Genomic DNA, 22,962 nt, shown 5'->3' with positions numbered 1-22,962 from the left:
CATGCATGCGGGATCTAGTTTCCTGACCAGGGATCGAGCCTGGGCCCCCTGCATTGGGAGTGCAGAGTCTTACCCACTGGACCACCAGGGAAGTCCCTCTCTGCCTATTTTCTAATCACCTAATAAGGGGTTAATATCTAAACCCCTGATAGGGTGTTAGTATCTAAAATATATAAATAGCACATACAACTCAATATCAAAAAAACAAACAACCCAATCAAAAAATGGGCGGAAGACCTGAAAAGACATTTTCCCAAAGAAGACATAGAGATGGCTAACAGGCACATGAAAACATGTTCAACACTGCTAATTATTCGAGAAATGCAAATCATAACAATAATGAGGTATCACCACACACATGTCAGAATGGCTACCATCAAAAAGTTTACAAATAACAAGTGTTGGGGATAATGTGGAGGAAAGGGAACCCTTGCATACTGTTGATGGGAATGTAAATTGGTGCAGCTACTGCTGCAAAACAGTATGGAGGTTCCTCAAAAAACTAAATATAAACTACCATATGACCCAGCAATTCCAGTCCTGGGTATATAGCTGGAAAAAAAATGAAAACACTAGTTCAGAAAGATACATGAACCCCAATGTTCATAGCAGCACTATTTACAATAGCCAAGACATGGAAACAACCCAAGTGCCCATCAACAGATGAATGGATAAAGAAGTTGTATATATTTACAATGGAATATTATTCAGCCATAAGCAAAAAATGAAATTCTGCCATTTGCAGCAACATGGATGGACCCAGAATATTATGCTTAGTGAATAGGTCAGAAAGAGAAAGACAAGTATCATATCATATCACTTATATGTGGAATCTAAAAAATAAAACAAATAAATGTATGTGTAAAACAGAAACAGACTCACAGATGTAGAAAACAAACTAGTTGTTACCAAAGGGGAAAGGGAAGCGGGGAGGGACAAATTAAGGGTATGGAATTAAAAGATACAAACTACTATGTATAAGATAGATAAGCAGCAAGGATATATTGTATAGCAGTGGGAATTATAGCTATTATCTCATAATAACTTATAATGGAGTATAATCTGCAAAAATACTGACTCACTATGCTGTATATCTGAAACTAATATAATATTATAAATCAACTATACTTCAATTAAAAAAAGAGTGACTGTCCTTTCCCCATTGTCTAATCTTGGTTCCTTTTTTGTAAATTAACTGACCATATATGGGTGGCTTTATTTCTGGGTTCTCTCTATTCTGTCCCATTGATCTATGTGTATGCTTTTATGTCAACACCATACTGTTTTAGTTACTATAGCTTTACAATATAGTTTGAAATCAGGGTGCATAATGCCTGCAGCTTTGTTCTTAATCTTAAGACTGCTTTGGCTATTCAGGATGTTTTCTAGTTCCATACAAATCTTTGGATTGTTTATTCTATTTCTGTGAAAAATACTATTGGAATTTTAATAGGGATTACATTGAACCTGTATATTGTTTTAGTTAGCATGGACATTTTAACAATATTAATTCTTCCAGTTCATGAGTGTGAGAAATAAAATTCCTGTTGTTTAAGCCAGTCTGTGGCATTTTGTTATAGAAACCATAAAAGACTAATACAAAAAGGATTTAAAAATTGTTCCTCTTTCAACTTTTCAAGACAAGAAGGATCATGTTATTTGCAAGTAACAGAAGTACTGAAAATTTTTATTCTTATAAGTTACCATTAGGAAAAAGGAAAATTCTTCACTTTTGTCCATTTAACTGAAATACTTAACTGACTCTTGAAACTATTTTATGAATGAAGAGAGGGGATGATCAGAGGCTATATGGGACAGTGGGAGGAAAACTGGAAAGACTACTGAACTGAAAATCCCAATACTTCCACTTAGTAGTGGGTTGAGCCATATGAAATTGCCAATACTAGACCATTTTTGATTTACAACAGTGGCAATTTCATGAGGTCAACTGAATAGATACAACTCTTTTGACTAGCCATTTTTCTTCCCTAGGCTTCAGTTACTCCATTTGCAAAAGGAGGTGGTTGAAGCAGATTTCTCGGATCTTGTCCAGCTTTGAAATACTGTGGCTTCATGTACCGTGAGAGTTAGGCAAAAGTGATAAAGCAGTCTCCTTGGAAATACATCTATATAGTATGAACCCTCCTCCTCATGATGCATTATTTTTCTGTCACAACCTTCCAATTAATTTCTATTAAAATTCATTGGCTATAATTAGTTGGTCATTAGAGCTGTCTACTAATAGATGGGACTATCTCCCAGAAAGCTTCCTGTCACTGAAGGCATTTAAACAGAGTGACTAATTACGTATAAGATGATGCCTGCACTGGGAATAAAATTTCACTTGAAAATTTCCAACACTTAGACTGCCATCTAGCATCAAGAAAGGGCTGTACATACTTATACAATCTCATTTTTTATCCTGTTAATTCAAATAAAGGCTTCATTTACAGGTTTAATACGTTTCAAACATACTTACTACTCTTTTGCTTTTAGGTTTGCCACCTCTCTTTGAGTTTTAAAGCAAAAATCCATGGGGGAATTGGCATAATAAGCATATTAACAATAATTTATAATAACACTGTTTCTAACGAGAGGCAATACTCATTGCAGAGGGAACTTCTTTGAGAGGACATAAGAAATACAACTGAAAATTTAAGTTTATTTATTGACTTAAATAATACACTGAAGGGTGGAGAAAGTACAAAACTTTTTATTTTTACTAAATTACATCTTTTGCAGATCTGTCATGAGATCAACAAGATTTCCTTTTTTCATTTGTTGTTTATTTACAATCCTGTGCTGTTGGCTACCAAAAGCCACATCTACAACAAGCAGTTGCCATATAGCTGCAGGCAGATCATCAGAGAAACAAAATAATATGGAGTATTGCTATTTTATGCCACCCAAAATCAACATGGCAAAGTTTAGAACAGCAAAGCAGTGAGAAAACATGGTTACCTTTATATGCCCTAGGAAATATCAATTAGATGGAGCATGAAGTCTGAAAAAAAATTCTTTTATAGACAGAATGAAAAAATAATAATTACCTCTTCCTCAAGTCTGCCATCTCTCAGGGTAGGAGGTATCCCTGGGTGCTTGGCTATCAACAATTCCATCAGGTTATGGGTAGCGTGAAGTCTCTATAAAACACACAAAAGGCAACAATTATGACAGCCAACGCAGTGAACTCTAAGGGGAGAACCTACTATTATTAAGGCATACAGAACACTAACACCGCATTTAAGATTTAATCACCGAATTCTTTTCCTTTAAAACAATTTGAACACCAACTTTCTCAGAGTCAGTTTTACAGTAATTATCTTAACTCATAATGACATAAATTTCTAATTAAAAATATACAGTTTCATGAAACATGTCTATGTATTTAACAGAGTATGTAATATAGGTATATTTCTTCTCTTATACATGCACTTGTCTATATGGGGAAATATGAGTATGCCAAGTAAGTCCAGTAAAGTAGAAAGGTTGACTGCACAGACTTGATTCCTCTTCTCCTGGGAAATGAGTCTGGATGAGCCTAGCAATTATATTATGATAAAAACAAAGATAATGAAATACATTAGAAAACAGGGCTGTGACCTGGATCTGTTGAACTTAAGGGCTGAAAAGGGGAGGAGTTAGAGGTGAAGATGGTGTAGAATAAAGGAGAAAACTCCATCTTAAATCTCTGTATTAAATATAAGCCAGGCATCTCACTGTGGTATTGAGTCTGTGACTGGTTTGAGGCTCCCTCTGGAGTAAAGGGCTATGAGAAAAAATAAAGTGAATGTAGTTTCTATCTAATCTGAGTCTTTATTTGAGAAGACAGCTAAAGGCTAAAGGATGATGGGAAAGGAGTCTTTCTGGTAAGGTCTGATTTGGTGTCAGTGGTTTGAGACTATAAGGGTTTATTCTGTTTTGCTACAAATTACGGGCCGTGGTACAGATCTTTGTAGAGTTAATCTTTAAAGAACTACCTCAAATGTCTTAGGTCTTTTCATCATACTTTCATAGATAACATAATCAGTAGCACTATCAGATGTAATAGCAAAAACAAAAGTATAAATACCATGAAAGAAAAAATGGTAGAAACTCGGCTCCACTTCTCTGTGTGCACTTGTGGAAGAGGACTTCTGTTGCTTTCTGCACAAGGTGGTGGAATGAACTGGGAGGAATACTTGTCTCTCTCCATTCCCTTACACATTTTATCCCAACACAGCAGGGTGGCTAATCTGGCTTGATAGAGCAAGACATTTGGTGGACCATGCTTTATCAGCAGCTGGGGTTACTGTGAGTCAAAAGCAAGAACCAGGCTGACTGATAGCTTACTCTTCACTCTTGAATTCAGGCATACTGGACCTACCTGTCCTACTTTTGTTTCCTTTATTCAGGAGCACGACACCTTTGTACTTGCTCCTTCTCGCATGTGGTAAATACATTTGCTAAAGGTCCATGACCTTCTGTAATCCTTACCCATGCATAATATAAGTAGACTGGTATTTAATTTTCTCTCTTCTTCCCTCTCCCCCCATACACTCCTCCTAATACCTGCTCAGGCACAGGTGAACATGTAGGTCCCAAGGTTTAGATTCTGAATGGTAAAAAAGAAGCCTCACCTGGGACTCAAGCCTAAACTTACCAAGATTCATAAAAGTATCCTTATTTACCATTTAGCTAGAGAGCCTTGTCTATATGATCCACTGGACTGAACCAGGAAGAGGAAGATATTTCACACTTAAGTAAGTGTTATAATTCAAATATCCAAATCTCCCTAAAAGACCTCCAAAAATTAAACTAGAAGATCATTGGATAGTTTTTATTATCACTTAGTTTCATTTTTGAGTTTAACTCAATTTCTCTTCTTTTTGGTGAATACCATGTGAATAAATATGTTGATGTTAATATGTGAAGTGATAAAACTGACCCCATTCTTTGAAATACAAATATTTTGAGCTGCTTTTCTAATGTAGCTTAGGCTTATCTAGTCAGCCTTGTGGCCAATACTGACCTGAGCAGACAGAATAGTGATTCTAAAACTTTTGTGTATATACAAATCACCTTGGGTGCTTATTAAAAGAACATGATTTCCAAGCTTCATCCCCAGTGATTATGACTAAGTCCATTTGTTACTCTTTGTCCTCTTAAATATTCAGAAAAATTATTTTATAAAAAGCAAATATTTTGAAACTTTTTACTTACTTGCAGTGAATCAGTTTTGAGCTTTCCCTTGTGTTCCTCAGATGAACGCAGCACTTCTCTGTACAGTTCTGCTGCCAAGGCATACTCACCTGAATAATCAAAATATATTTAAAGTATAAGAAAATCATGTATTTAGTTCCCAATGTCATCTAGTTATCTATAATCTAAAAACACCTACTGTAAAAATATAGCAATTATTACAATTCACTAATTTATTTTTTAAGAAAAGGAATTTAACTTGGTATTAATATGACTGCCCCAGTAAAAAAAGCTGGTAACAGCACCTTTTTTTTTTTTTTTGGTTAATTTCACAGACTAGAACACCAAACACAATGTTTTAAAATTATACTGAAAAACAAACTCTGAATTAACTTTTAATTTAAACAAACGGTTTTCTTCTTGTTAAAGTTAGTGACTACCAATCAGTAGTCATTAGGATGTTTGAAATTAAGGACAAATTTGGGGTACTTACATGTATTTATAGACAAATATTCAAAACACTATGACCAACGTACACATAATTCTCAGAAAAATAATGCACTCTTCTTGATAGGAATTGTTCTTAGGTATTTGGCCAGAATGATTTACAGTTAATAACTACATTTCAAAAACTTAGGAATTCTTTCTATTTCTGGTCACACAAATCACTATTAGTCTGAGATTTATGCTGTTTTTTATTATACATAGTTAGCACCTTATTCAAATAAAGTAATTAAAAAAGTACCAAAGCACAGGTTGGCAAACTATGGCCCACGGGTCTAATCTGACTGCATTTTTGTAGGGTCTACAAGCTAAGAATTTTTTTTACATTTTTAATAGCTGAAAAAATTAAAATAATAATAATATCTTGTGACATGTGAAAATTACATGATATTAAATTTCAGGGTCCATGAATAAAGTTTTATTGGAAGTCAGCCATGCTGACTTATTTATGTACTGTCTGTGGCTACTTTTGCATTACAATAGCAGAGCTGAATAGTTGCCACAGATCTTACGGTTCACAAAACCTAAAATATTTATTATCTGGTTCTTTCAGAAAAAGTTTGATGAGACTTCACTGAAGAAGAGATGAAACATTTTTAATGGCTTTGAGTAATGGAACCTATGTTATTTGCTGCCTGGGGAAAAACTCAAAATTGTTAATTGATACGTACAATTAAAATAAAAATCTAACAGTGGCAAAATCATGGAATACAAGGGGAAAAAAGGTAAAGAGATGTTCTGGTTTTAGTTTGCTGAGGAAAAAAGGTTTTTTCCTGATCATCACATACACTTGCATTTTTATTTTTTTTAACTTTAAACTAGTTTCATTAATATCATGGATTTAGAACTTTGCTCATGGCCATAATGAGTTTTCCATATATACACCTTTGTAAATTTTGTTGTTGGTTCTCTCTCTCTGTTTGTTAAAGTTGATTTTATAGGTGTAAATTTTATTGTGGTAAAATATACATAAAATAAAACTTACAATTTCAACCATTTTTAGAAGAGTGCAGTTCAGTGGCATTAAGTACATTCGTTCATACTATTGTGCAAAACACTTGCTTTTATACCACTGCTTTATATCTAATTCTACCAGTTATCTAATATAAAGCTTTCTAAAGCACACGTTTTCACAGTACTTTACAGTCATCCAATTTCTATTCACTTAAATAAAGGAGAAGATTATTTTTGCAATAATAAAATTGCATTACAATGTAGGAGTAACATAATTATCTTCACACAATGAACTCTCTTTGAAGAGTTCAAATTTTTGAAGATTTTTCTAAAGCTTTTCAAAAGACATATGGATTCTATTAATAGTTATATTATCATTTATAGAGAATAATTCATTTAACAATTTTCCCCTCATAATTATTACACCTTTTAAAGAAGGTACAATTACTAGACTATAATAAAAACAGTTGAAACTGAAGTAGTCATTATAATGTTTTTTTTAATGCTTAGTAAAAAAAAAAAAAGGACGTTTTCTGGGGAAGACATAAAAATATGCATATTCAATAAGCTATACAAGTTTAAGCCAAATATGGAAATACCTGTTCTTTGCCACTTGATGGCACTAACATTTCCAGGTAAACAAATTGTACTGGTTCCATATTGCCAAACTAATTTTCTCCAAAAAAACACAAGTAGAAATGAAAAATGTATGTGATGATCAGGAAAAAAGTTTTCTTTCCCAGAAAACTGAATCTAAAACACTTCTATACCATATGTGTGTGTGTGTGTGTGTGTGTATGTATATATATTTCATGTATACATTGTACAAAATTGAAATAATACCATGTTTTTAATACCATAATCAGTGAGGACCGTAGAATATACATTGTATATCATATATATATGTTTGCATACGATATAAACAAATCCCTTTAGAGTTTGATATTAATTTTAGATTTCTTTTAGAAGTCAGATCTTTACTATCTGATCTCTAATATTAGAATAGTTTAAATTATATAAGTTAAATATGTAATGTTACTTTTAAAAATGTGTATCGTTTAACATACTACTATGAGTTAAACCATGGAAACTAAAAGTAGTTAATCCTCCACAATTAAGTTCTAATTACAATTAAATGAAGAATAGACATACCATTTATTAACGGACTTTCTAATAGGAATTTCTCTTAACAATTAGCAATAGTTTCCATCCATAGATAAATAAGTACAGTGGGAAGGAATACAGTGGAAACTATCTGAAAAGAGCAATGAAGCACCTCCTGTTACACCATAGCACAGTATTTTGCCACATAGGAGCCAACGACATGCTGATCCTGCTGGAGTGTTACAGTGTTTGGAAATGATCAGATGAATAACCTTTTCTCCCAATTCCCATATTATGCATAACTTTACCACAGGGAAAAAGAGACAACAAATCTGACAAGGAGACTAGAAAAAAGGCTAAGTGAAGAAATTCATTTACTGTCTTAAGCTTCTGAGTCATAACAACATAGAATAAAATGAGGAATGCAGTTTTAGAATTAAGATGGGAAATCTGAAATTTATTTTTATTATTGTGACCATCTGCAAGTAACATATTACTCCATTTCAGAAATTTTTGATGGTGAGTTTCAACCGACTATAGACAGTATAATATTGAGGTTTACAAATGCCTGTTTGATCAAGAAGCAGACCTAGTATAATAAAAAAAATTAAATATCTGATTTGAAACCAAAAGATCCAGGGCCAATTCTCTGTCACTTACTAGCTGTAATCTTGAGAAAGCAACTAAGTCTTGTGAACTCATTTTCTCATATAAAATAGGGATGGTAATGCCTCAACTATTGGGTAATTATGAGGATAAAACAGAATATATACATATGATGGTGTTAATGCATAATATAAAATGCTTGTAGAAAAATGATCATTTCTCAGATATGAGGCTAGATTTTAATGACCTGACAATATTTTAAACAGCATATTCATTATTCCTGTATTTTTTAAGACCAAGCACACATATTTATTATCTGTGATAGTCACTTATTCTGTGGATTTTTATCACAATTATTCCACTCAACTAATTTGGGGCTGTGAGAAGCTGGTATTAGATACTAATTATTAGATAATTTCCCAATTTTTGCCTATTTCCAGGTTGAAATAAAGGAAAGTATGTTTCAAAAAATATTTTCTATTAAAAGTTGCCTTACTTAGTCTTTCACTATGGATTGTAAAGCACAGATCATTTTAGATTTTAGATTGATGCCTGGAATACTACATAGTCACAGGCACACAGCAATTGAGATGGCATTGATGATGATGGTGATGATTAAGAATTACTAGAGAAAATCCAAACTTGCAAACACTGCTAGTTAAATTGAAACATATATTTTTCTGGGTAACTGATTTATTTAAGGTCTTAATAGGTAAATGAGAAAAATGGTAAATTTTCTCCATAACTGTGCATCCAAGTAGACTAACAGATTAGTATCTTTGTGGGAAGGTTGAAGGAACTGGAATTTATCATGAAATGCCTTTCCAGCTCTAACACTATGATGAGCTAACTCCACAGATTTTGTGAGGAATATAGAAATAAAGAAGCATCTGTACATCCTAAATTATCAAAAGTGCTTAAAACTGTACATTACTTCACCATTATGAAATACTAACATGATGTCAAGGACTATAGCCTACTTAGTTTTAGAAAGACTAAAATCAAATTATCTAAACCAAAGCTATTAGAGGTTTAAAAGTAGCTTTATAGAAAGGTACACTTACATCAGTAATTTCCTCATTATTATAAGAAAACTCCTAAGAATCACTATGGTATAAAAGGTACAAAACTGTACAATCTCTCACTACATTACAACTACAATAAATTGAAATAGTTGTTGAAAAGAGCACTTAGTGATTCACTGAAGTTGCAAAAAAAGTAACACTTGATTTAAGATAGCCAGAAAAGTTATCATGAAAAAGTCTAGAATAAACTTATGCAAAGAATGAATGATTTTTGCAAAGAATGAAAGGTAGAGGCACTGAATTAATTCCAGGTTTACTGTAAAAGTAAGTTGAGATAATGGAAATGAAGCTAATGAGTAAATAAAGTAACAGAAAACTGATTGTACAGTTTTACATTCTCATCAGCAGTGCATGAAGGAGAATTCCAGTTGTTTCCACATCCTCAACAGCATTTTATGTTTAATTTAAGCCATTCTAATGAGGGCATAGTGCTATCCCTGGTGTTTAAATTTTACATATACCCAACGACTAATGATGAATATTTTCATGTGCTTTTTGCCATCTCTACATATTTATTGAAGTCTGTTCGAATATTTTGACTATTTTCATTAGGTTGTCTTCTTCTTATTGGTTTTTATTAGTTTTTTATGTTCTAGGTACAAGTTCTTACTCAGATAGGTGATTATTCTCTTGAGAGCACCCTCAAGAGTAGAGGTTGTTAATTTTGATGAAGTCAAATTTATCAGTTTTTTCTTCTTTTATGCATTGTCCTTTTGGTGTCATATCTAAGAAATCTTTGCCTAATTTCAAATCACAAACATTTTATCCTTTGTTTTCTTCTAAAAGTTTTACAGTTTTTTTTTTTTCTTAACTTCATGGTTGGATTCTATTTTACTTTGAACTTTTTTATACTTGTAAGTGTTCAGTTTTTAAAAAGTATGCATACATACAAAAATAACAAAGGCACATTAAAATCAGAATACACTAGAACTCATAAATAAACTCAAGTTTGTTCCTTGACAAAAAACAACCCAGACACTGTTCTAGATTCTGGGGGCACAGCACTGAATAGAATCACTCCAAAATCCTGTCTTCAAGGAGTGACTTCATCCCTGGAAATTCCTCTGGATGAGAGATGTCCTGGCAGGGGATCTGGCCTGAGTACTGAAATTTCACATTATATAGCACCCTCTTTTTATTTTTTGAACATATTAAAGTTTTATTGATGTCACACATATTTTCACACTTACCAAAGCACACAAAACACCTATGTATATATAATGTCTACATAGTCAAGAAGGTCGAAGCTTGATGATTCACTCTTATCACTTTCTAGATAAACACTCCTTTAATACCAGCAAAAATAAAAACATACTGATTGAAGCATCCATAATTCCTGAGATGCTCTTAGAAAATTAGTAGTTATTAGCTATTGCTGAATGATACATTCTAGCATGATAAAAATGTACACAGTAGGAGAGGTCTATTATAACACATGGGGTAGTACATTTCCAAGAAGATTTTGAATCAACCAAATGTTTTTTGAAATAGAGTGAAAGTGAAAAGAGGCCCTCCTATAGTGCCTAATATGATTGTGAAAACACAATGTAGGGGGAAATGTAAGAAAACAGAAAGAGACTGCTTAATTCCTTTCAAACAGAAACTGAATTGCTGCCGCAGTTCTCACCATCTTATTTATATATCGGACTGCTCGCAAATCATGTCACCCACCAGGAAGCAATGCATCAGGAAGAGTGTAACAGTGTCACAATCCCGAAGAAGGGGAGAGAGGTGCAGCCGAATGACAAAAAGGCACCATCAACTCAAAAAAATGCAAACGGTTTTATGGATAAATATCATATAAAAGCATCACATGGGAGTCAGAAACTAGTTTCAGAAACTGCCTACAGGCCAAAACAAAAGAAAAGATGCTTATAACAAAGGACTCACATTTTGTGAACTGAAACTTGGTATTTCTTGAATACCAGAGATTTAGAGATGGTCAACTACCATATTTGTGAGATAAGCAACTAGCTTCTCATCCTCCTCCCCACCAAGAAGCAAACAGAACAAAACAAAACCTGGCCCTGTTTTCTATTTAAAGAACACATTTTTTTCTTTAAGACATACAACTGTCTGTGGAAATGTTTGTGAGGGAATACAGACTTCCCGTTTTACTTTGGAATGTAACTTTCAATCAGTCCTTGGTTACTGTTGTCTTTAAAGAGCCACTTCCTACAGAAGAAGCATTAACTACTGAAGTCCGAAGCACACAGTAGCTTTTCCTAAGGTTATAGTTGTCTATGATTTTAAAAGAAAGAACCTATATATTTCTTTTTTTTAAAATGTAATCAATCAATATTTTTCTTATTGAAGTATAGTTGATTTACAATATACATTTCTTTATAAAAATGCTTATAAAAGTTTTATGGTTTTAATTTCAGTTTAACATCCTCTTTATTTTGAACTGTTTATATAGTGCAAGGTTAAAGCTGAACTTTTTGAATATGGATAACTAATTGTTCCAGTACCACTTACTGAAAACACTGACCTTTCTCCACTGAAATGCCTTTGCGTCTTTGTTGAAAAATCAACTGATCATAAATAAGTGGGACTAGTTCTGGACTCTATTCTGTTCCACTGGTCTACTTGCCTATCTTTATGCCAGTATTATACCGTCTTGATTATTATAGCTTTAAAATAAGTGTTGATTCAGGTAAATCTTCCAACTATTTTGTTCTTTTCCAAACTTGTTTTGACTATTCTAGGTGAATTTTAGAATCAGCTTGTCAACTTCTATAAACAGCCTGCTAAAATTTTTGTTTGGGAAAATTCTGATTGCATTGACTCTGTATATCAATTTGAGATGAATCAGCATCTTAATAATATTAAGTCTTCTGATCCATGAACATGGTATAACTAGGTATTCTTTAATTTCTCTCAGCAATATTTGTACTTCTCAATGTTTTTGTGATTTTTGTATGGGTCTTGTACATCTTTTTTCCAAGTTGATGTCAAAGTATTTCATATTTTTTTTGATACTACTATGAATGGTATTGTTATAATTTCTTATTGTTCCTTCCCAGTATATAGGAATAAAATAAATTTTTATATATTCATCTTGTCTTATGCAACCTTGTGAAACTCATTTATTTGCTCTAGTAGTTTTCCTACATAGACAATCACATTGCAGCAAATAAAGATAATTTTATTTTTTTCCTATTCAATCTGATTAATTGTTTGTCTTCCTCTATTAAGAATTTAAGGTCCACAAGATCAGAGACTACTTTATTTTACTGTATTATTTTTAGTGCCTAGATCATACCCAGCACACAGCAGACATTCTAATATTTGTTGGGAGAATGAATTTATAAACACTATTACTTTGTAAATCAATGATCAATATTCACTTGAATGTGTCAAATTTTAACCATTCTTCTATTTCTAGGCATTTTGGTTGTTTCAGTTGTTCACTACTATAGACTAAGATCAATAATTTATTGCCAAATCTTTGTTCACATTATAATTTCCCTAAAAAAACTTCTAAAAGTGGAAATGTTTGGTGAAAGCATATGTAAACTTTGAAGGTTTTTGAAGTGTTCTGTATAACTGCTCTTCATTAAGCTGAACCTATTTAAATTACGATTAGTACCATGTGAAAGTGTCTTTCTTGGGAAACTTTGATTTCTACTATAACTAATCTTCCTTATTAAGTGTTTAGAAGAACCAGAGATAACAAAGCAATCACCTTCTACCTTTAATGATGTGGACGCCTGCTAAGCCATTGAGGGCACAAACTAGCTGCCGATGTGCTTCTTCACATTCAGTTCCACATTTCTTCTGCAGAGATGTCAGCAGTTCCTCCATTGTCATGGTGCTAAAAGAAAAGGGAGATTGTTCAGAACTAGAAAGAATCCTAAGTTAGAGTATTATATTACATAAGATCAAGAGTACCAGACTCTTACAGAGTCTTTATGATCTTCAGTATCTTTCTGTTTACCCCCATTTTCACCATTATCACTTTTAGCTTGATTACCTCTTACTATTCTAGCAAGCATTCTTCTGATCCCATCATTCTTTAACTTTCTCTCATTTCAGTCAGTGAAGACCAGAACTAGGAAAATCTTCCTAAAGTACAAAGTACACATGATATATTAGAAACAGTATGGGTGTGAGAATGTAACACTGAATCTGCATCCTAGCACTAAACTTAATTAACCTCTAAGAGCCTGATTTTTTTTAATCTGTAAAGAAAATGAATATTCTCCAAGGGTCAGCTCAAATGCCATTTCCACCAGAAGGCTGTCTAACATTAACTACTTTATATAGAAATTACTGTCATACTCTAATTGTCCATAGCAATTCATATATACCTCTTGTGAAATACATCATGTTTGCCTTACGTTATAAAGACCTATAATCTTTGTCAGCTCCTTTATTTGTCTATAAACTGCTTAAAGGCAAGGACAAAAGTCAAATTCCTCTTTATGTTTCTTACAGCACCTGAAAGGGTATCTTTTTAATATCAAGTGCTAAAAAAAAGGCCAGTTCTTGAGTCACAGTCTGATGAACAAAAAAGTTTCTGGGACAATAGAGTATTGTGGGCATAAATAACCTTAATGTATTAGAAAGGAATAATCAAAGAATATAGCTAGCACGACTATAAAGAAAATATTTAATGGTAATCTAATTCATCTAATTCCTGATGTGGGAACCAAAAAATATAATGCAAAAAGAACAAAAGCCTTTCATATCTGGGGTGCACCAGAAAACAACCCCCCCCAAAAAAACAACAAAACCCTAAAATAGTTCTAATTTTAAAGAAATGTTCAAAACCATGAAAATAATTTTGATGTGATTCTCTTTCACAAATGGGGTTCCATATTCAAGAAAAATCACCACACTGCTTTAAAAATAGCTGACAACTCAGTTATAATACCCTGAACGAAACTGTGGGCTAGGAAGCTAATTGCTTAAATATTGTCTATTACTACTGTATTACCAATTGCAGTATAAGAAAATTGGTAATAAAACCTTTTCTGGAGTGGCAAGAACTCCCCACGAACAGCCTGTGGGTGGCAGCAGGCCTGCCTGAGCCTCAGCAATGGATACAGGATGGAGGTGACAGTCCTTCTGTCCAGGCTGCTGAGCTTCAAAGCCCAGTCAGAAATCTTCCTGAGTTTTACTACTGCATCCTGGCAGCACACTTCATGTTGACGGTGATAGAAATGTCTTTCCACTGGAGAAAAGTGGAGCCAGTGGATTTCTTCTGTCTGAGGGGGTATCTGGATCTATACAGAGGAGAAAAAAGAAGATTTCACCTGGAAATTTAACTTTCTACCAAAATTCTGCTTTTCTTCTTTTTTTTTTCCTAATACCCTTAATCAATAAAAACTTATCCTACTGACTTGGTCAATCACATCTTTCTTTGCAGACCTCCACAGTATCTTGGCAATAAAGCTGTAGAGGAGCTGAGGATTCTTCTTGCAGTAAGGACGATAGAGAAGTCGAACCCACCAGTGTTTGACACAGTAAGGTTCAATACCAAGAAAGACCACTAACCCAAAAAGATCTGAAAAGACAGAAAAAAAGCACACTGAGAATACAGACGGTGCCCAACTTACAATGGTTCGACTTACAATTTTTTGACTTTACCATGGTGCAAAAACGAATGTTGTTAATTAATAAATCATCAAATCTGATTTATCTCTATCAGTCTAGCATAGTGGATCTCAACTGAGGTGGAGGTGGAGGGGTGCAATTTTGCCCACTGGAGACATTTGGCCATGTCTGGAGACATTTGTGGGTGTCACAATTGCAAGAATGCTACAAGCATCTAGAGGGTAAAAGCTCAATATCCAAAATCCCCAGAACAGCTCCCCCAAAAAATGAATTATCTGTCCCTAAACATCAATGGGGCTAAGGTGGAGAAACCCTGGTCTAACACAAAAAGAAAAAAAATGAGACTTCTACTTCCAAATACAACATAGTAAGTCACATCAGGCTAACATTCCCATTGCAACAACTACAAAAAGAACAGATATATTACAAGAGTCATAGTATTAAAGATATCAGCGAATCATGGAAGCAAAGATGAAAGATAAACTAAATTTCTAGAAATTTGGGAAAGGCTATTTTTTAAGGTAATTTGGGCATGAGAAAACTTTTGGGGGTGATTATGCTGATTGCGGAAATAAACTCACAGGTAAATACATATGTCAAAAATTTATAAATTTTACATTTTAAATATTTACAGTTTCATTATATGTCATTTATACCTCAATAAAGGTGTTTAAAAAAATTAATAAAAAATTTGTTGAATGGTGACAAGTGCTCAAAACACCTGCCAACATCTTATTCAACCAAAATAAACTAACTGCCCAGGGAACTGAGGAATTATTGCTCATATTTTTTCAATATTAAAATTAGAAAAAAAGTAACTTTGATAGTCATTTTCTTTTTTCTATACCTTCTCAGCTAACTTTTGAGCTGAATGATATCTTATTAACACCTAAATATCATAATTGGGCAGTTTCCAATGTAACAGCAGACCACTAAATTTGGCCTTTTAATTAGTCTGATATTATTCTATAAATATGTTTCACAATGTAACTTACTAAAATTACACAGGTATTTAAATATATACCTAAAATCTTCCTAAAAAACATTTTTCCCCTGAAAATAATCATCAAAAAAAAATTGTTTTTCACGTCATTGTAATAGATGTTGATATTTTTATTTTAGCAGAATGATAAGTTATTCTGCTAGAAACAAACAATATATGAAAATTTGAATTTTCAGAATGATAAATTTTGAGGATGAATATTTGCCACAGGACTCCAAGAATATTTATATTTTATAATTTAACCACATTTTAATGACAGCTTTTCAGGAAATTTATTATGTAAAACAACAGATACTTAAACTTTTAGTTTTAAATATTTGCAACTTGAACAAAAGTTTTAAAAATGCAGTCTATGTTCTATGGAAAAAATAAGTTATATGAATGAGATTAATGTAGAAGCATGAGTTATACTGTGTGAGCGGGAGGTCCTTATTTTTATAGACACGGCCAAGTGAAATTAATTCTTTTTTCCTCTCTCTCTGGCTCTTTCCCTCTTTCTTTCTTGTCAGGTTCTTCCTGTTTTCTACTCACCATTTGGAACTTTGAGTTCAAGTCAGGCCTATGTCTACACTGTTCAAGCACGCACAGTAACTGCTCAAATTAGGACAATGGGACTACTCACCATATATCTATCCTCATATATACAAACAAAAATCACTTGATTCCATTTAAAAAGGTAAGTGTTTGAAACTATTAGGAGTCAAATATAAATACATATATAATCACTTAAGTAAGGATTTTAGCCAAAGGTAAACATAAAATACTTCTTGTTCAAAAAAATTAAGCTTTTCAAATATATGCAATAAATATGTGAGAAAACCATACATTACCCTCCAATCCTCTCTGTACTGGAGTGCCACTGATGCACCAGCGGTTAATCCCACTTAAGCGCTGAGCCATTTCTGCAGCCTGATGGGAGAGAAATATGAAATAAAAAAGAAAAGAAAAAAGACACAGGAAAAACTCAAAAGTCAGGAATATGTTTACTTATGAAAATAGCCCATGACAAGCTATGTTTCAGTTCAGATGCATCTGCTCTTATCAAACACTTATCACACTCAATACTGAATGTCATATTCAACGGGCTATCTTCCAGTACAGTGGCTCTCATTAGCAGGAGGCTGCCATGTGTCCTTCCAAAGAGGAAAGGTAGTTCAAGTATGTGTAGAATGAAAATACCCCCTGAATGACTGATACATTCCCTAGACCACCCCATCCTCCAGATGTGAACCACCATGCTAATAGACATGATTTATAAATTCAATTCAGGTTACAGACTGGCCAATGAAGACAGAATAAAGACATACAACAAAGTCTGAATAAAAATTCTGTCCTCTAAAGTAGTATTTTTCTATTACCATTTGGTCTCTCTGATCAAAAAAACTGCCAAAGTTATCAGAGGCTATATGATGAGCCTTCCACATAGCAGAAATGCTTATAAAAGTCCCTAAATACTTTGATCTGCATCACACAAAAACTGCCATCTTATTCAAATATACATGTGCATTGCATTTAGAGCAATGATTCACAGATTACCAAAATAATTCCTAAGGATTATATAGTTCATACACAGAGAAAAGCAAATGTTGAGTGTTCAAAGGCAAACTTTTGGCCAATGTCAATGCTGTGGGTTAACTACACTTAAACTATTAAATTTTCTATGGACAGTCTCCTCCAATCCCTTTCCCTTTTCTCTTCCCCAGCCCTCAGAAGGTTCTGCAGAAATTCTCACTTTTACAGTAGGACATTCAACCATCTGAGCTTCATCAAGGCAAATCCTCCACCACTCCACAGCTACGAGGGGGCTGGGAATGGCCATATAGCGCTTCTGGTTCCTTAAGCGACGTCCATCCTCACTATTGCTGTGTGGGATATCTACATAGTTTAGTTCTGAACGAAGGACATCGTAAGTAATGATGACTATATCCTGTTCTGCCAAAAAATGAGGCTGTAAAAAACCATCTTTCTTCACTCCTTGATATACCTAGGAAATAATCACCATAGACATAGTTATTGCAGAAAGGCACATCAAAGATACTGAAATAGTCATTTATTTATACACTTACTGAGCCCTTTCTATTTGTTTAGAACCAAACATGCTATAAGATACATCCTATACCTGTCTAGAGAAAGATGCATTTTAGTGTGTAAGACTAATAACATAAGTAATGTGAATGGAACAGTAAATGTGAAGTAAATGTGAAGGCTCACAGTGGAAAGACCAATTCTATGGCTAAGAAGGTAAATTCAGAGAGGAATTCAAATTTGCAGTAGATCTTGAAGTACATTTAGGAGTCCTCACAGGTGGAGAAAAAGGGAAAAGGACTTACAGGTAGGTGGGCAGATGGAATAGCTTGTACAAAAGCACAATGGTGTGAAAAAGTAGAACAATAAGAACTATTATTTACTGAATGCCTTTTATATTTCAGACACCATGCAAAGTTTTATCTCCTACTTTCAACAACAATCCTGTTAGTTGTTATTATTTCTATCCCACACATAAGAAACATGAAGTGACTTGCTCCAAACTGGTAGAGTCAAGATTCAAACCAAGGTTTGCCTACCCTACAGAACAGAGCTCCTCAATGGCAAAGATGGTGTTTTACATATTACTGTATTCTCCATGCCTATCATAGTGGCTGAAATCTAGAAAACATACATAAAATTTGTGTGGAAAGAAGAACAAAGAGAGTAAAGAAAACTAACAGTAGTGAACAACAACATTAAATGACCACTTACTATGTGCCAGCACTTTATCAAATCATTTAATCTTCACAAAAAGTCTGTGAGGGGGTACTATTTTCAGAACTTAGCACAATTCCTGGCACATAATAGGTACTCAATAAATATCTGTTGAATGAGTAAATTCTTATTTTACAGATGGGGTAACTGAGGCTTCAGAGGAAGATTCTGGAGCTAAAAGTTGAAAGATCATACAAGTTCATACTATTACACAGTGCTGCCTTTGAATTGCATTTCTCTCAGAGTATAAACGCTTATACAAAGACTTTTTCATTTATATGATCAAGATTTTTTTCAAAAGCTTTCATCTTTCCACCCAAAGTGCTTTAACTTCTGATGTCAGAAAAGAATAAACAGTCTACGGTTCTATTTCTTACTCTCAATTTCCTCTTCAAGTTCTGATTTAATATTATTATTATCTCACTAAGTTAATTTTTGGGATAAAAAACAAAGTGACAAAGATTATAAAAATTATCACGGAGTGAAAATTTACATTTTCCTATCCCTTTAAAGAGTCCAAACTACCTTACCAAGACCCGAAGAGATGATGACCTCACATGTCTGTTGATTTCATCCACCCATTGATGACAGATGGAACTAGGGGAGATGATCAGAGTTGCTCTTGTTGATACTGGCTCCATCGCAACAAGGCAGTGGGGGCAGTAGAAAGGTTTAATCTTCAGATTCTTCTCTTCATAATTCACACATTTTGCGTGCTGCCACAAGTGGCATTTCAGGCACTGAACACGAGGCTTACGGTCTACCTGGTCAACTTCACCACATATGCACTCAAAGTGATAATCGGAGGAATTATAGGGACCCATGATATTAGAATGTGGCATGTCATGACCAACAGGATTTAGAGATTCAGCTTGGTCCTTTGCTGCATGTTTTTGCTTGACTTCAAAGACACATGTACTTTCAGATGTGGTAACATCAGTAACTGCAGAGTCACCGGCAGCTGGACAGAGATGCTGTGAGTTGAGGTTGATGTTAAGCTGACTTTTTTCCTTTTTTGTGGATGGAACAGGCTTTTTCCTCAATTTACTACGATTTCTCCTGGCCTTATAGTAATAATAGTAAGGATCATCATCATCATCAGAGGTGTTTGATGGCAAGTATTCAGAATCTGTGTCCTTGCTCCCTGGTTTTCTGGATTCTTTCTGAATTTTCCTTGGACTCCCCACAGCCTATGAAAAATACTATTTATTTAATTTATTTCAACAGAGTGACATATCTGAAATGAAATGCCCAACTTCATGTGCTTTACATAAAAATCTAGTAGCCAGTCTTTGTTACCCCTTCCCTGAGGAGAATCACTCTTGATCAGTGGCTTTCAAGTTGCTCTAAGAACTCCCCTCCCTGATTTTCCCTCCAAAAGCAAAAGAAAGCTCTACTGCCGTATCATTAAGATTTGGAGTGAACAAAAATTAGAAAGATAAAGGGAGCTACTAATTTTGACATCAACTTCTTATAATTTACAATCTGCCTAAATCAATAAAAGACTGGTAGTTTATAATACATAAATATACAAACTAGGGCAATTATAAAAATACCAAATATTAAAATATAGCATTTAAACAAAGTGAAAATTAATCTACTAGTTACTGCAATTAGCAAATAAGTTCCTTCTTTCTTTCTCCTTTCTAACTGTGTACCCTCCTGCAATTATTTATTGAATGCCAATTCTGTGCCAGGCATCATGTTAGATGCTGGGGATATATATATGAGGAATATTTAGCTCCTGGTCTCAAAGGGGTCTGTTGGAAAAGACAGAACAGTAATAAATAAAATGATGCTATAGGAATGCATAAGAGGGTTATATAACAGAGAGGGGCTGTGATGGGGAGGTAGGTGCCAGCAATAGCTTCCTAGAAGTGATGTCACAGTCAAGGTTGAACAGAGGAATGAATGACATTAACATGGAATGACTGGCATTAACTGAAGGAGATTTTCTTTTTTGGGTAGCAGAAGGATTATTAAAAGCACAGAAGTTCATTGCAGTCTTCTAACCTAGCTGGGGAGAAACTGGTGGAGACTCCCTGCTCTAGGAAATGAACTTTTTGGTCTGCCATTTCTTTCACAGTAGCTAAGCTGGTAACTCTACATTTTGAATTGTTGTCATTAGTCTTTTCTTGAGTTATGTTTGCCAATTTGTAACTATTTTCTTAAAGGCAAACTGAACTTATTGGCCACAAAGCAGCAGTTTTATAACAAAATATAAACATTTTATAAGGTGATGACATGGGAAAAATAAAAACTTATGTAAAAGATTCATTGTATATAAAGAGCTATGCAAATGTAAGGTATCAATATTTTTATAAAGTATGGAACATGCTTTTTTAACTGCTGACAACAACATGAGGGTAAGAAAAGTTATCTTAAATTATAATATGCTTAACAAACTAATTTTATAATTCACTCAATAAATATTTATTGAGTACCTGACATATGTCACACACTCTTCTCCAGGCTTAATGGTGACCAAAATAAAGTTGCTACTCTGATGGAACTTATATTCAGGAAGTAGAAAACATACATCACAGCCGTAAGCGTTTTTCCTAATGTTTGTTTTTTTATCATCAGACTGTAAGAGCTTCAGAGAGGTGGGGTCTGTCAACTTATTCTGTAAAGCATCACATAAAACTACTTAATAAATGCTCTGTTACCTGCTTTTTTGTTTTGTCATGTATATCCTCTTCTTTGTAATTCTTTCCCAGTGTAAAAGTACCAGAAAAACCATGGCCTTTGATCTGTTTCACAAGACCTTCAAAAATTAAACATTTCAGCATCCTTTTCAGAAGACTCCTGTTCCGTTGAACATCATATCTATATATAGAACTGACATACTTGTAGATGGAAAGAATGGAAACTCCTTTTTTTCCATTCATTTCTTTAACAGCTGTCAGGATCATCACACGAGTAGCTAAATGCAAAAGGATATGCTAACTCAGTCAAAACAATTAAAATGAAAAGAAAAGAAAACTCAGTTAATCTTAATGTGTACCGAGGACCAAGTTAAGAAGAAAATAAATCAAAGATTTATTAAAGATATGTTGTCTGTACATCATCATTTTGAAGAATATGTAATAAAAATTTATCTCAATAATTAAGAAATAAATTACTGTGATGGAATAATTTAAGGAAGAATTACATTAATTTGCTAATCTTACAAATCAACTATCATTTAAAACTATATATAAAAAAAAAAACTTCTCACAGTTATTTACATAAATGCTACCATTAGCAAGGGAAACATTCATTTGCTAGCAGAATTTGAAGTAGCTACTCTTTATCAAAGCCTGGTTTAAACTGTAAGCTAAAGAAATTTAAATGTAACAAATTAAGCAAAAAACTGTCTGGACCAAGTCAAACCAAAGAATAAACGTTTATTTTTGTTAAGATAATATGCCTTGTAATTGAACTTTTATGCAAAGTATAAATAACTGTAGAAACAATTATTCATAACAATTACAAGATATCTCTATATAATGATTATAAGAACTAGAACAAAGATCACTGTAAAAAGGTGTTATCTTTAAGAGATTTCATACTTACGGGGGCACTGAACTTTTTCTCTTGGTTCAAATTCCATATTCTGGGTTTCTGTGTTTTTTACATTTCCTCCAGAATAATGTGATGGAATGAAATAATTCACCACTTTTCCCTGATATAAACAACATTAAGTAGTCACACAGTGTTTTGCTTTCAGTATTCTGAGTTGCTTAATAAGACAAACCCTCCTTCTATTAAGGAGATGAAAAAGAGTTATAATAAATTATGAAAGAAAGGGCTAAATATGTTATGCACACATATAAACCTTATTTTTTATTTCAGAGTTTACAGCTAGCCATCACTTTTTAAAATTGTACATGTTATCTTAAATTACCTAAATTCTAAGTGTGAAACTTCTGAAATTAACTTTTTAAGCCTTGTTTAAAATAGTAATAACCCATTCAATTTGTAATAATACTCAAAATAACTTAAAATTAACATAGCTAATGAACAGAAAATATCCAAAGGAAGTTACCAATAGTTAAAACTGAGGGCTTCCCTGGTGGTGCAGTGGTTGAGAGTCTGCCTGCTAGTGCAGGGGACACGGGTTCGAGCCCTGGTCTGGGAAGATCCCACGTGCCGCGGAGCAACTGGGCCCGTGGGCCACAATTGCTGAGCCTGCGCGTCTGGAGCCTGTGCTCCGCAACAAGAGAGGCCGCGATAGTG

The 22,962-nt window shown here is 33.7% G+C and overlaps 1 protein-coding gene across 5 annotated transcripts in view; it reads right to left on the bottom strand.

Moving 5' to 3' along the window:
• Nucleotides 1-22,962, bottom strand: part of SHPRH (SNF2 histone linker PHD RING helicase) — an 89,963-nt gene that overhangs the window by 47,474 nt on the left and 19,527 nt on the right. For all 5 annotated transcript variants that reach the window (XM_036871705.1, XM_036871703.1, XM_036871704.1 and 2 more), the window contains 10 exons: nucleotides 22,300-22,408; nucleotides 21,411-21,667; nucleotides 19,272-19,931; nucleotides 17,732-17,983; nucleotides 16,830-16,908; nucleotides 14,783-14,946; nucleotides 14,409-14,665; nucleotides 13,130-13,251; nucleotides 5,203-5,291; nucleotides 3,051-3,143 (listed from right to left, as the gene is read on the bottom strand). In XM_036871705.1, the coding sequence (XP_036727600.1) occupies nucleotides 3,051-3,143; nucleotides 5,203-5,291; nucleotides 13,130-13,251; nucleotides 14,409-14,665; nucleotides 14,783-14,946; nucleotides 16,830-16,908; nucleotides 17,732-17,983; nucleotides 19,272-19,931; nucleotides 21,411-21,667; nucleotides 22,300-22,408 (2,082 nt within the window). The remainder of the gene's footprint in view (nucleotides 1-3,050; nucleotides 3,144-5,202; nucleotides 5,292-13,129; nucleotides 13,252-14,408; nucleotides 14,666-14,782; nucleotides 14,947-16,829; nucleotides 16,909-17,731; nucleotides 17,984-19,271; nucleotides 19,932-21,410; nucleotides 21,668-22,299; nucleotides 22,409-22,962) is intronic.

This window comes from Balaenoptera musculus, chromosome 12 (genome assembly GCF_009873245.2).
Source record: "Balaenoptera musculus isolate JJ_BM4_2016_0621 chromosome 12, mBalMus1.pri.v3, whole genome shotgun sequence".
NCBI lineage: Eukaryota > Metazoa > Chordata > Mammalia > Artiodactyla > Balaenopteridae > Balaenoptera > Balaenoptera musculus.
This window is presented reverse-complemented; position numbering and strand designations above follow the sequence as displayed.